The 16408-nt window shown below is 31.6% G+C and overlaps 1 protein-coding gene across 3 annotated transcripts in view; it reads right to left on the bottom strand.

Moving 5' to 3' along the window:
• arhgap10 (Rho GTPase activating protein 10) overlaps positions 1 to 16408 on the bottom strand; it is a 125421-nt gene that overhangs the window by 58206 nt on the left and 50807 nt on the right. For all 3 annotated transcript variants that reach the window (XR_015475930.1, XR_015475929.1, NM_001045250.1), the window contains 9 exon segments: positions 15518 to 15628; positions 13078 to 13182; positions 10835 to 10964; positions 10616 to 10722; positions 10431 to 10525; positions 9046 to 9127; positions 7000 to 7039; positions 6846 to 6914; positions 6446 to 6520 (listed from right to left, as the gene is read on the bottom strand). Coding sequence is in view for 1 of the 3 variants with exons in the window: in NM_001045250.1 (NP_001038715.1) it covers positions 6446 to 6520; positions 6846 to 6914; positions 7000 to 7039; positions 9046 to 9127; positions 10431 to 10525; positions 10616 to 10722; positions 10835 to 10964; positions 13078 to 13182; positions 15518 to 15628 (814 nt within the window). In the remaining 2 variants the exon portion in view is untranslated.

Below are 16408 nucleotides of genomic sequence, written 5' to 3'. Positions count from 1 at the left end.
CTGACCAACATGGCTGTGATAACAGCAGGGATGCACCTTTTCAACACTCCACTGAGAAACCAAAGTGTGTTTACACTATAAAGCAGATCCACATTTATGGCATAAAGAGCAGAGAGGGGACTGAAAAAGATACTGACATTCTCTCAGTTACAGTTCTGCTCTTCAAACCAATCCTCAGACAGCCAGTAAGAAATAGAAAAATATATAGATAAATTATGTTTAAAGTGTTTTTGAAGTCTTCATTCATTCAGTAACTGTGAAACAGCATTACAAGTTAATAAGTCTTCATAGTCACATCTTTCAGAAATCTAAAATAAAAAGTGCTCAAGAAACATATTTTTTTGTTTAAACAATTAATTCCCCAAGTTTCTATGAATAATATACTTTCTTAAAATTAATAAAAGTATTTATTTCTATCATTAATATGGGTTGTATAATATGTAATTGAGAACTTATCAAGCCATTTTTCAGTTCCTGAACCTAAACTTTCTCATCAACATTCTGTTCATGCTTTTTGTAAGCAATCTCTAATTAAAGTTGAATCTGATTCATAAATTGTGATACGTTTGCAAGAGCATTTTTTAATTTGATTGTGATTATTTTTTATATTATACAACAATTATATTTACTTTGGTAGCTACCTTTAGACATTTAGACTGATCAAATTTTAGTATGTCAGGTTTTGGCTAGTTGGTCGATATACAGTACTAACAAAATCACTAAATGCAGAATATCTGTTGTGGAAGAATCAAAATAACGTGTTAGCAGATATTAAGCACACAGTCTGCTAACCCAAACTGCTAGATAAAATGTAATTTCAAAGTTACTTAAAGTTTAGCCAAATATGCCTTAATGAGAACATAAACAAATAGTGTTAATGACTGGTCATGTTCTACAACTACTGGTAAAAAAAAAAAAAAAAAAAAAAAAAAAAAAATATATATATATATATATATATATATATATATATATATATATATATATATATATATATATATATATATATGTATATATATATATATATATATATATATATATATATATATATATATATATATATATATATATATATATATATATATATATATATATATATATATATATATATAAAAACAGTAAGATGGCGACTAAATTAACTGCTTTATTAAAATGACAATAATTACTTGTGTATTTAACAAGTGTCCCAGTGAGCACAGAGTCCCTAAATATCCTATTAACAGGCGACTGCTCATTTTAACACTCAATTTGGGTTCTGCTGACATCTCAATACAAAATAATGTATGCTCATTCTCCTGAGTCACTTTGGTGAGAAAGAGTCTGTCAAGAAAACAAATACAGCAAGCAAGCTTTTAATTTAGTGGTATGATTAAACAGCTTTGCAACTGACTGATCTGAACACTAATATAATTTTGTTCAATCATTACATTATCTCTATCTGCATAACTGCATAGACCTTAAAGCTGTGATTTCAGTATTGGTGCAATACTTTTAATTCTGAATTAAAATGTTTCTTAATTGTAGTAATTTAATTATTAATTACTTTTATTATTTTTATATGAAATGTTAATAGAGTGTACAAAAACAAGCTTTTTTATTTCAAAACAAGCTAAAACTAGACAAAAATGTAAGATTTTTTTGAGAGATTGTTTTGTGAGATGATTGTTATTAAAAATATAACATTTTTAAATAGTTTAATAACACATTTTTATACATTCAAATTTCAGCTAGCTTGTATTTTATTCCAAGTTACAACAACATATTTATGTAGACCTTAAAGCTGTGATTTAGTATTGTTAAAACACATTTTTTTACTCATAGTTTGAATTGATGATCCTTCGGTATTTTATATTTAACATTTTCCTCTTAAATGTAGTAATCATTTTAGTAATTTTATAAAATGTATATTTTTTGCATTATTAAGTGTTCTTCAAAAAACAATCTACAATTAAATTAAAGGGGTGGTCCACTACGATATCTTATTTTAAACTTTAGTTCATGTGTAATGTAGCTGTGTGGACATAAACAACATCTCTGAATGTAAGACGCTCAAAGTTTAATGCAAAGGGAGACATTGGCTTTTACAGAGTTAGCTTAGCAAAGCCTATAGCGAACAAAGTTTGGAGACAACAAAAAAATACATCTGGGTTAGTGAGATCCCAAACGATTCAGGTTACGTGCATACACCCCGCGCAGTAATGGCGCGTGGCCAGAGGCACTTTAATTTTAAAGCAAATTAATCTAATCAATTAAAAATGTCGTCCAAATGCTGCTATTTTCACAGAGCTTGTTTTATGTTTGTGCGACACAAAGAGAGAAGTGCTTACAATTTAATTTTAATTAGGTTCCAGAAAATTAAAAATATATATATATATATATATATATATATATATATATATATATATATATATATATATATATATATATATATAAAACTCCAGCATTTGACAAAGGACAGCTTCCAGAATCTCTCCCAGTTCAGTGCTGGATTCGGCTAAAAACTCCACAGAGAAGATGTTTCAGCTGCAACCATAGAAGAAGCTTACACATGTTTATTTTAAATATATATGAAACGCGCTGTTCAGATTTAATTTTAGAGAGCAGTCATGAGGTTCAGCGGTGTCCTCTTCCTTTTCTGTATAATTTAGGGTCAAACTGATACAGCTACACTGACTATATACAGAGCAGAGGCAAAGCGCGTGCTTGTAGGGGCATGACGCTTTTTCTGGTGATGCTGAGCCAGTCCACAATTCATAGCACATTATGATAGCTGACAAATCAGAGTTTCTTTAGGGCGGGCCTTCAGACGAACTAGGAAATATGCTAGAGTAGCTGTATATAATCAAAGTAAGATATGTGAAAAAGTAACATGATTTTCTACAGGTTAAGCATGACCACACATTGCATCTTATAAACACCTACCAAGCTTTAAAAATACATTCTGAACCACCCCTTTAATATGATATTTCCTTGGCAATAATGTGATAGAAGTTTATAAATATATTGATTTTAATTAGCATTATAGCAAGTCAAAATAACATATTTAGTTGTAAGATTTTGATTGGGTTAAATATATAAACGCTTAATTTTCTTCTTTTGTAACTATCAAAGTGCTTTTAGCCATTAAGGTCCAAAAATGGCTTAAAAATTTAGATTAATGTTCTACTGCAGAAAACATTTATTTTCATTTTGGAGGGAGTAAAAAACAATAATACAAAACTCAATGGTACAAATTTGAAGATTATTATTATTATTATTAATATTATTATTATCTACAAAGAAATGTATCAATAATTCTGGAATAAACAAGGGTGAATAAATGATTACAGCAGTTACATATTGGTGCAAACTATCCCTTGAAATGAACAGAATGCCTGGATGTGAACGACAGTGGTCTGAATTTGAAAATGAGATGGAGTTCTGCTCTGGAGGTTTGGCAGGTTTGAGGATGGTGAGGCAGGCTGTTCTCAGATGAGGACAGTGGACCCGTATAGAGTGTTAATGGCTATTAGACTCTGGAGTGGCTGAGTTCATGTAGCAGCAGGGGCTCAGGCAGCCTGCCGACTCGACACAGCGTTTAGCATTCAGAGCAGAGAGACACCAGCTCATGCTAAGACTGCAGGAGAGAGAGAGCGAAAGTAGTTGTGAAAGCGAGAAAGAACGACAGAAAGAGCAAAAGAAGCATGGGACAGAACTCTTGGTAAGAGAGAGAGATGAGATGATGATGATGATGATGATGATGATGATGATAGTGTGAGAGATGGTGATCAGAGTGTGTTGGGTTTTTGGGGGAGGTGAAATAGGATTATGGAAATGTGACAGTATGAAAGAGAGAGAGAGATAGGAAGAAAGAAAGGTTTTAAAATACCTATTTTTCATTTGTTTCATTTATTTACATTCTAAATGTACTAAAAATAAAATTATGGTAACACTATGAATCGTCTATTAAGCATTAGCAAGTAGTTAATTCATTATCTGTTAAGCATTAACTCTACATTAAAAGATGTTAGCAGTTTATAAACACAAATACAAATGCTGTATTCCTGACTTATAAGCATATTTATATGTTTAATTATTGTATTTGTATAGTTTTTTACTATTTAATTGTTTATTACTAAATTCCGTATTGCATTATTTACAAACCATTTGTATTTAAAAGTGGTTGGTGGCTTTTAGAATCATTCATAATGAGTTTGTAAATGATTAAAAAAACTATTCAAGTCAACATTTATATATCTTATTAATCTGGCATACAGTTATGATTACTTTGTATGTTAAAAAAAGCTTTATTAACTTAACTTCATGCAGCTTTGTGACCTAAAGTGTAGAATGTTTATGCTTTGTAAATCACTTTAAAAGCTCAGTATCAAATGAACTATAAATGTTTGCAATCTTAAACAATATATTAATTTACCAATATATTCTGATACAACATTTCAAAGTTATTTAGCGATGTTTAAACCGCACAGCAACTGTATTTTTAGTAAGATTGCAAAGATTTATTTTTCATTTAATATGGTTTCATTTGTGTATCTTCAAATGAATAGAAATGAATAAAGCCATTTATTTTCTATCTTCCTGTTTAGATAGCTGAGCCTTTAATTGTCATTTATAAGGCATTCATAAAGCATAAATAGTCCTAACTTTAGAATGGTAAATAATAAAAGTAAGCTTAAAGAAAAAATTACGTGATTTTATTTATTTAATTTTTTTTTACAACTGAAGAATGAGCACACATTTCTTTGCATCTTATGCATCTTGTATCTTTTGCATCTTGCATCTTGTATCTTTATTTCTTAACATAAATAAGCCTTAAAATACACTCTGGACCACCTCTTTAATATGAAATTTCCTTGGCAATGAAGAGATTCAAGTTTATAAATATAATAATTTTAGTAAGCATTATAGCAACTCGCAATAACATATTAAGTTAGAAGATTGATTGTGTTAAATATATAAACCCTGAATTTTCTTTTTTTGTGAATCTCAAAGTGGACAAAAATGGTTTAAAAAATGTTCTAATGCAGGAAACAATACTTTTTATATTTTTATCTAGGAAGGGTGTGATTAATAAAACAGCGAATTCCTAATTGTACAAATTTAAAGGGATAGTTCACCGCAAAATTACGTCAACATTTACTTACCATTTTTTATTATCATTATTTCATTCATTCATTCATTTTATTCTTGGCTTAGTCCCTTTTTTAACCCCAGTTTTGAACTCATTGTTGAAGATAATAAGTTAATTACCTCATTACTTCAACTTAGATGGAATAAGTTCACAGTATTCATACAGATTAGTTTTTTTTTTTTTTTTTTTTTTACTCAAATGGTTTGTAGCAATCGGTTTCCTCAGCAATTAGTTGGTTTGAGTTCTCCTCAGTTATAGTTTTACTGTGCTCAAATTGCTTCTTTTACTCAAATGTATTAAGTTCACATTACTCATTAGGATTAGTTTTTAGACTTAAATGACCTAAAATGGTCTGGGTTACCTCAACTTTTTGGGTTTTACAGTGCAGTATTTGTAGCTGTGTTTAAAAACTGCTTACTAACGTCTAGTCAAGTTAATGCTTAGTAGATAAAGAGTTAACTACTAATGTAAACCGTTGCTGTTCTTAATTGTTCATTGTTCAATACACTTAATATTCTCAAAACTAATTAACTTAATTTGAGTTGGAACAACATGAAAAAATTGTGTGGAAGACTGCCTTGTTAACAGTGTGATATTCTACTAGTGCCACAAATCATTGTTGTGTCACAAAAACAGAAAAAAGGCCAATAAAAACATCAGTGATGTCCACTCGCTCACAGACACACATACACACACACACACACAAACTTAAATGTCCACACTTCTAGATTTTTATAAATTAATCCTAGAATGTTGATTGTTAAATATGTATTATTATTATTATTATTATTATAATTATTATTATTATTGTATTAATATTATTAGTAGTAGTAGAAGTAGTTGTAGTATTGTTGTTGTATTTCATTAGTATTATTATTATTAGTTTTTCATTACAACTATGTTATGTATTGTAATATGTTCGATTTTATATAATCATTACAAATGGTTTGCCACAACATTTGTCATCAAGTTTGAATTGAATTGTGTGCGTGTGAGAGAGAGAGAGAGAGATAGAGATAGAGATAGAGAGAGAGAGAGAGAGAGAGAGAGAGAGAGAGAGAGAGAGAGAGAGAGAGAGAGAGAGAGAGAGAGAGAGAGAGAGAGAGAGAGAGAGAGAGAGAGAGAGAGAGTCCGGAAATCTGATTGCCTGCCTGCTGTAATGGAGTCAGGTGTCACGGAAAGGACAGGACAAAAGGACACTCGGACAGACACCAGACTAGCTGAATGTCTGAACGCCAATGAGACTCGACAAGTTTTCAAAGTAAATGACCTAAATCTGAGCAACAATTATAAGCAACCACATGAGGATCGACTTACCAATCATTAAACTGAGAAGCTTCTGTACTTTTGAACTGACTCCGACCACTCTGTACAGACCTTGATCATTAATACCTGTAACAACAAACACATTATTTTGCCGTGTTAGATTGGCAATCCATACACACACACATTCCAGCTGAAGCACCAAACTAATCAGAAGTGCACCAACATATCTCCTGAACAAATCCCAACATGTTTTTAGCGTTAGCTGAGAAAATCTGCTAGATAATTCTGCCCTCTAGTGTTAACATGGTGTTACTACATTAAATAAACCATGTGCAAATGGGACTTCCTTTGCTGACAGAAAATACACATCCTGCCTGATACATTTTGCTTCTGTTTATTATCTTTAATTGAAATATTATTTTCACATTTAATATTCACAGCAAAGACTTACCTCTGGCTTCAATGGCATTTATTGAGTTTTTCACAAAGCTTATTCCCACGTCATCCAACTGTGCGTCAACTACGGAAATACACACATATTTCATTAGAATGCGTATAAGCATTACTCATAAACTATGAAGTTTGATGTTAATTTGGTCTCTTACTTCCTCTTTCTCTTGAATGTGTCCGGTTGAGACACTGCATCTGCATGAGAGAGATAAACATCAGAAAACACAAACCAGACCCACATGAAACACCACAGCAAACGGAGCACAATTTATAAACCAAACAAGAGACTACTATTTAACATTAAACACGTTACAGTTAACTACTGTTGAAAATGCTAGGGACTATGTGTGTCTTTTTAAGTCTTTAATGCTCACCAGGCTGCATTCATCAAACATACTGTAAAATAATAAAATGTAATATTGAAAAAAAATAAAAAATTAAATGTAATTAATTAATGTGTATTTATTTATTTATAATTTGATGAATAGAAAAGAATACTTTATAAAAATGTAAAAAGTAAAAAATAAATAAAAACTGCAGCTTTTGAGGTTTTTAATTAATTAATGCATAGAAGAGTATTTTGTAACAATGTAAAGATTTGTGGTGTTAACTATTAGTCAGGCCAGGAAACTGTTTTAAATAAGCATATGTTAAGTAAAAAAAATAAAAATAATAATAAATAAATAAATAAATGAAAAATAAATGAATAAAAACTTATTTAAATAAACTGCAGCTTTTGAGCCTATTTATTTATTTATTATTTTTTTTTATTGAACATTTTGATTTTTAACAAAGTCCGAGATCCACCCAACAAAATATGTAAAATAAAAATAAAAACAGCAATATTGAAAAAATAAGAACAAAATCAAGTTTGAAACATAAATGATACAGTCTCTCTTATATTTGACCAAAACTGTACAGTTTTTTTTTTTTACTGGCTCCATTTATTTTGGCTGTGGTTTATTCCAGACTAATAATATCTAGTAGATAGAGCCTCCAGGACAGATCAGTTGGAGCAGATGGATTTAGCCATAGTTTCAGGATAGTTTCTTTTTGCAGCAGTCAAAACTACTGACAGAGTCCTTTTTTTGGTTGATGGATAAGGAGAGTGATGAATCATTCAGCATAAGAAAATGCAGTGGGTTATTTATTTATGTTTTGATGAACAGAAAAGAGTATTTTGTTACAATTTAAAAATTGGTTGTGTTAACTATTATTCTGGTCACTAAACTGTTTTAAGTGAACATTTATGTTAAATAAAAAAAGTAAAAATAAATAAATTTAAAACTTACATAAATTGCAGATTTTTATCTTATTTATTTATTTATTTATTTATTTATTTATTTATTTATTTATTTATTTATTTATTCATTCATTCATTCATTCATTCATTCATTTATGTATGTTTGATGAACAGAAAAGAGTATTTTGTAACAATGTAAAAATTGGTAGTGTTAACTATTATTCAGACCAGAAAACTGTTGTAAATGAGCATAATATAAATAAACAATAATGAACATAAAAATAAATAAATAACTTAAATAAATTGCAGCTTTTGGGATTATTTATTTGTTTATAAACAAATTAAAAAATAACAATGTAAAAATAGTTTGTTAAAACTATTATTCAGGCCAGGGGTCCATTCTTCTTACCTCGATTAAATGATCTAAGATGATTCGGCAGATCCTATATCTTTTAATCATGATTACTGGTCTCTGGCTAATTTGGTTCTTCAAACAAGTTCATCAGATTAAACTGTCTGGATGAACTGATCTGAGATGCAACGATTGGCTGACAGCACATCAGCATAATGACATCCTCTGAATAATATTCAATTATCCATGTGAGCAAAATTACATACAATTCATAGTAAATGTGTATATAACCTATAGGTTACTACTGTAAGAAACCATCAGCATTTGGTACATACTTTCAGTATTACCTTTGCTTGAAATGACCAGATCTAATCCTGTTTATAAAATAAGCTGCTGCTCCAGACCAGGTTAGACTGAGCTGTTGTCATGTTGTTGCAATGAAAACAACTCTTGGATGACTTTTGAAGAACAAAACGATCCTGGATCATGTCAAATCGTCAAGTCCAAATAATTGAGTAATGGACGTATGAAGAACAGACCCTGGGAAATTGCTTTAAATGAATGTATATGTTAAATTTGACTTTGTTGCAATAAAAATAGACGCACTGGTTCTTTTCCTCCCATCGCATGCATCCAGAATTTGTGGTCATCTTCTGAGAGTGCCTGGACTGTCAGCACTGTGCCCGGTCTAGGGGGAGAAAAAAATAACACTGACTCACTCACTCAAAATTATTTAAAAATACAAAATACAAAAACTGTACAGTACTATTTTTTTTTTTTTTTTGTAGATTATTGGTTTTGTGGTAAATTACATTCCTTTTTTTAAATGCCTATTTGTTTTGGTTTTATTTTTATTACTTGATTGCTGTTAAATGAACCTGTCAAATCAATTTCAAAAAGGACATGAACCCTGCATATCTTTTTTCACCTGAAATTACGCTGGATCATAGAAGCATATTTTCATTGAGAATGAATCCCCTCCTAATTTGGAAACATTCTGATGTGCTGATGTGATGCTCGAAAGATTCCACTAACCAGCCTCAAGACGAACATGATAAACGTTCATCATACACTCTGCCCGGGTCAGCTTTGGTTTTGATTAATGAGAACTCCTTGTGTATCCTGGATGATCACAATATTTTGATTTTCCTTATTCTCTCACATTTGAAACCAATGAATCTCAGTCATCTCAAACTCAGGAGCAACAGAAGGATTTACAGTACTGTTATTTTTTCTTTCTTGTTTTTTTATTAAGTTAAGCTCATAGCTTTTAACAATGATGAAGTTCTTGTGATGTTTCTTGTTTTCTTTCTTTCTTTCTTTCTTTCTTTCTTTCTTTCTTTCTTTCTTTCTTTCTTTCTTTCTTTCTATCTATCTATCTTTCTATTCATCTATCTATCCATCCATCGCATGAAATGGATGGACTGCCATCGCTTTCATTAAATATTTTGAAAAATAAGCAATACTGAGAATAATTAAGAAAACAAAATGTAGATAAAGAGAGACGCACATGCTCAGCTATGTTTTTGGACCTCTTTTTTTAGAGCCTTAGTTTCAACTGATAGCACAAAGTTCATCAGGGTTTAGTTGCTAAGAGCATATTTACTATGCATTGCAGTCATTATTACTGACTTCAATTAAATTAACAAAAAGCCAGTAAATAGCCATTGAATGTTTAGTGTTGCATGCCAAATTAAAGTGAAAATGTTAATGCTTGAAAATAAATCACCTATCAAGTCAACAAACATTTGGTGCTGTGATGAACAACCACTGTTAATCCAACAATCTGAATATTTTTAAAATGTTGAAGCGCTAATGATATCAATACTGTGCATGTTCATGATCATGATTTATTAAATGGCTGTCTGAAATACTCAATTCTGATTGGTCAGTCATGACATTCCAAGGTATGCTAACCAAAAATAATAATGGCAGAATAACACAGGCTCATCCAGAAACTCAGAATCCCCTTGACCATCTACCCAACATACCGATCTGTGATCTCAATGTCTAGGCAGAACCGTCTGTCGAGAGCATCTGTGGTTTTGCGAACACAAGATTTAAGTGTAACAGACTCGGTCTCACCCTGAAAAAGATAAAGCAGAATAATAACATGAATGAAGAATTAGCTATAAATTGACATTTTTATAAAACGTGCAATGTGATGATCCCTTACAAGCTTCCCTCCTGATCTCTGGTCAAACGTCTTCATATGTAGAATCTTCTGTTCTTTGACAAATGTGGAATACCGTTTCACCCAGCTGGATCCGAAAGGTGGAGGTCCTGCAGAAATGGCAAGAATTAAACTAACAATGTAGCTAAGATATGACAGCAGAAGTCAGCAGAAGGTAATAGGCCTCCTACAGAGTCCTATCATGAAAGTGAACCAGCGTACGTTTCTCCTGGACATAAAGATAGCCCTCGCTGCTGATAGGGCTCGTCTGTCTATAATCCTGTGGCGACTCTTTGATTCTCTTCATTAACTCGAACACCTCGGAGCGCGTGCCCTCAAAACGATTCCGTGTCTGCAAATAGATGCATCAAAATAAAATAACATAAAAGGAGAACAAAGCTTTACAGTTTCTGTGAGGGTTTGCTAAACAGAGAATTTAATAAAACGAGGACCACAAAAACAGGCCATTTTTTTACATTTAGATTTATACATCACTTAAAAGTTGAATAAAAATGCTTTTCATTGATGTTTGATTTGTTAATATGGGTTACTATTTATCTGAGATGGAATTATTTATTATATTATGTATTAGCTACACTCACCGTCCACTTTATTAGGTACACCTTACTAGTACCCGCTTTTGCCTTCAGAACAGCCTTAATCCTTCATGGCATAGATTCAACAAAGTAGTGGGAATATTCCTTATAGATTTTGGTCCATATTGACATGATAGCATCACGCAGTTGATGCAGATTTGTCAGCTGCACATCCATTATGGAAATTTCCTGTTCCACCACATCCTAAAGGCTCTCTATTAAATTGAGATCTTGTGACTGTGGAGGCCATTTGAGTACAGTGCACTCATTGTCATGCTCAAGAAACCAGTCTGAGATGATTTGCGCTTTATGATATGGAGTGTTCTCCTGCTAGAAGTAGCCTTAAGAAGATGGGCACACTGTGGTCATTAAGTGATAGACATGGTCAGTAACAATACTCAGATAGGCTGTGGCTGTTGTCATGCTGCTCAATTAGTACTAATGGGTCCAAAGTGTGTCAAGAAAATATTCCTCACATTATTACACCGAATAATCCGAATGTCGCAGCAGAAATTGAGACTCAGACCTGGCAATGTTTTTCTAATCTTCTGTTGGCCAATTTTGCTGAGACTGGGCAAATTGTAGCCTCAGTTTTCTGTTCTTAGCTGACTGTAACGAGTGGTCATTTGAGTTACTTTTGCCTTTCTTTAAGCTCGAACAAGTCTGGCCATTCTCCTCTGACCTCTGGACCGTTCTCTGTTAATTCTAGAGATGGTTGTGCATGAAAATCCCAGTAGATCAGCAGTTTCTGAAACACTCAGATCAGCCCGTCTTGCACCAACAACCATGCCATATTCAAAGTCACTTAAATCACCTTTCTTCCCCATTCTGATGCTTAGTTTGAGCTGCAGCAGATCATCTTGATTATGTCTACATGACTAAATGCACTGAGTTGCTGCCAACTGGCTGATTAGAAAATCTGCATTAAGTAGTAGTTGAAAAGGTGTGCCTAATAAAATGGCCGGTACGTGTTTATATTAGCTGAGAAAAAACCATTTGAAAACTTTGGATTCTGAGGGTTAAAAAAAATCTAAATATTAAGAAATTAACCTTTAACTTACCTATATTAAGTGATTTACAACTGAGTTTTCATATATTTACAGTAGGAAATTTACAAAATACACTTATAGAAGATAATGTTTACCTTTTTTTTCTGATTTTTGGAATTAAATAAAAAATAATAATATTTTTGACACATCTTTAATGTATTTGTGACTCTTGCCAAAAACACCTGTGCTAAATAAGACTGGTTTTGTGGTCCAGGATCATATATTGTACGCAGTGTAAATCCCCATCTTGGAAATTTCTTGGAAATCCCATCAAAGATGCTAATCTAAGGTACATCTTTTTAAACAATAAATCATCAGAACTCTGACCCTGACCATCACAACTGATTTATAGCTGATTTAAAACAAAACAAAAAGCACCAATGTGGACAGTGAGGTGGTCCAATCACACAGGACAGCGGGAGGAAGTCGACTTTCAAACTTCCGGCTTAGAAGTAAAACACAATGGAAGGTCAATACAAACAAAGGCCTTAAAGTTTCCCTTGGAAACCTTGGCCCCCTCAAAATGCCGCTGTATCCTGTCTCCGCCACTCTCTTACCATGTCAATCTGTGAGCCAATAATGTTAACCGAATGAAGGTGATAAATCAATCAGCATTTGTTTTGATTAAGTAGTTGTAAAAATATGTATGTATATATTGTATATATTAATATATATATATATATATATATATATATATATATATATATATATATATATATATATTTTTTTTTTTTTTTTTTTTTTTTTTTTTTGAGCAAATAATAAAAAAAAAACAATTGAAATGTTTGTTTTGCCTTGTAAAACAGTCATTTTTACTTACATTTTGAATATTGATTTGGAGTGCCTTTTTGTAATGGTCAAAGTCTTTGGCCAACTCGTATCCCTGATGATAGAAGGTAAATACAGTCTGAAAGAATGCCAGCATCTGCACAGAAAGAGTAAAGGAGAAATGCATATGAAAACACAATCAATCTTAGTGTCTAAATCAAGTCAAAGATTCAATAATCTTTCAATAATTCAATAATCAAGAAGAAAACAATGTGTGTGTCCATAAACTGCAATCTGGTAAATATTTGCTCTGCTAAAATAGTAAGATTCCACATAAAGGAAACCAATTTGCTTATGCAATCCATCAAACCATGTGACGTTGTGGGTAAATTAGAAAGAATACTTGTCCAAACAGACCTGCTTGCAAATAGCTTAGACACACCCTTTTTTAAAAGAGGGTTTTGTGCAATGCAATTGTACCAAATGCAATTACTCTTATCTTTTAAGCAAAAATTCATTGAGTTGATCAAAAGTGACAAAACCATTTCTAACATAATTGCGAAAGGTTAGTATGAGTAATTTCTTCCTTTTGAACTTTTTTTACACAGAAATTAAGCATCGAAATTGTGTCAACACTGATTATATTGAGACAATGTTATTTGACAAGTAATCAACATAAAATGATTCCTAAAAAAGGAATAAAGCTAAGAAATCAACATTGTCATTGCATTTAGTTTTGAAAAAAAAAAATACTGATCACAAGCAGGTTTGTAGACCTTGTTAACTATATTACTTTGGTATAACTTATCTGCATCTAATACAAACAATTATTTATTTAAAAAGTTACTTTTATTTGTAATGATGTTAATTTATTTCTTTGTAACCAAACTTTACATACATACAGTACAATATGTACTAAATACCAAAAATTTTATACAACAATGCAGGGGGTTGCACCTTTTACTGGTACTGTGGTAAATTTGCGATACTATGTCTCCAAAATACTGATGGTGTCTCTGTAGTTTGTAAACGGTAGTATCGTTATTAATGGTTTATCTACAATAGATAATGATGCACAGGTTTGTGCAACAATAGACCATTTGATTTTAATAGTCTGTGGAGCTCTTTAAGGTTGCTAAACTGTGTAGAATATGCGCCTTTATAGCCTATTGCGCGTTTTCTAACACTTCAGTTCTGTTCCTCTTAATATGATTTAGTAACTACAACCGTGACAATCTCTTTAAAAGAACGAATCACAAAGTGAAACTTTGAATTACTTTGGACTGTTATCTGACAATCAAAGGCAAAAAATAGCAAGAGGAAACATTGAAACACTTTTTGACCACTTCACATAGCCTAATTTTGTTGGAAAAATGCTCCTTTGTATCAAATTTCATTCTGTATAATTTGTCTCTTTACTTTAATGTATTTTGTGTTGGTCAATTATCTACAAAATAAACAAAAAGAATTAATAAATCTTAGGTGAAGTGAGGTGCAAATATATACCTTCAGCTGGTATAACATCATAAGGTTAATTAATGATATTGCGACAACCCTACTAGTTTGCCAATCCAAGCTTGGCCCTTATTTTTGTCATTTTGTTTGATGCCGTTAGTAACGTCAAAATTACACACTCACACACACACACACACACACTTGCATGCACGCACGCACGCACGCACGGACACACACACACACACCTTTGTAACCAAGTGTTATGGTTATAATACCATTGTGTATGTATAACATGTAATTCACATTTATTCTTGGACTATAAATTTACCTCAAATTATTGCAGGTACAGATGAAGTCAAAAGTATTTGCCCTCCTGAGCTTTTTTTTATTCTTTTTCAAATATTTTCCAAATGATGTTTAACAGAGCAAGGAATTTTTCATTTGGAGAAAATCTAATTTGTTTAATTTCGGCTATAATAAAAGAAGTTTTGTTTTTTTTAAACCATTTTAAGGTCAGTATTATTAGCCCCCTTAAGCAATTTATTTTTTCAATGGTCTACAGAACAAAACAATGTTATACAATGATTTACCCAAGTACTCTAACACGCCTAATTAACTTAGTTAAGCCTTTTAATTGCAATATAAGCTGAATATTATTATCTTGCAAAATATCTAGTAAAATAATACATACTATCATCAAGGCAAAGAAAAAAGAAATCAGTTATTAGAAATTAGTTATTAGAACCATTTTTGTTAAGAAACCCGCTGAAAAAATCTTTCCATTAAACAGAAATTGTGTGTGTGTGTGTGTGTGTGTGTGTATATATATATATATATATATATATATATATATATATATATATATATATATATATATATATATATAATATAATATATGGGGTACTAATAATTCTGACTTAAACTGTATATTTTATCAAATGTGTGTGAGTTTTTCCCCCTACAGCTAAATCCATCAGCAAACAATGAAGAAATCGATTAGGTTCAATGACCATGAGGATGATGGGTCGTGCACTTACAGGTTCAACACACTCGAACTTCTTCCTCTCCTGTATCTCCTGCAGTTTGCAAACATACTCTAGAGAGGTCTCCTGAAAGTGCTGTCGCATCAGTTCCACCGACACATCAGCCTACATGATGGACAGACAAAGACAAAAAAAGCTTTACAGTTCAGATTAAAGATTGAAGGAAAAAAGGGGAAGAGAACTCATCACATAAAAATAAGATGTGACTTAAATCAGGCTGATGGCCAAATGGGTTTTTCCAAAAGTTGTCTTTTTTTCTGTGTTAACCTGGGTTAAAACACAGAGGGCCATTTTCTGAAAATGGAAGTAATTGTTCAAAGTGTGATGACAATGTAACCAACAAAGGAAATTACTGTAAAATAGTTAATTAATTGTTAAATAGTTAATTAGTTGTGCAAATACAGTAAATTACAGTAATGTTAGCAACAGTATATGACTTTAAAGAATATATATAACAATAACTAAAAAAAACATTAGGTTTAAAGTGTCTTTACATGCAGAAATAAAACTCTTAAAGCACACATTACTAACCATAATGATTTTTGCTAGTTTTGTGGTGAATTATCTGCTGATTTCATTAAGATAAAAAATGTAGTAATCTAAAACTAAAATATGAAAATCAACTTGTTTATTTTCAGTTAAATTCTTAGATTACATCTGCTTAGGGTATTGGGCGTAGTTAACATACACCCCAACTGTCAGTTTTGACAGAGACATGACAGCAAAGCGAAATGGTGAGATAAAGGTGTCTGTTTTTTTTTTTTTTCCCAATCTTTCTGAATGAAATGCCTACTCTACAACATCTATTCAACAAAAACAAGCCACACCCACTGTTTTCTCATTTAATATTCCCTTTCTCTTTTTCTGTCTTCTTTGAAATACAGA

The sequence above is a fragment of the Danio rerio genome, chromosome 1, assembly GCF_052040795.2.
Source record: "Danio rerio strain M-AB ecotype USA chromosome 1, GRCz13ab, whole genome shotgun sequence".
NCBI lineage: Eukaryota > Metazoa > Chordata > Actinopteri > Cypriniformes > Danionidae > Danio > Danio rerio.
This window is presented reverse-complemented; position numbering and strand designations above follow the sequence as displayed.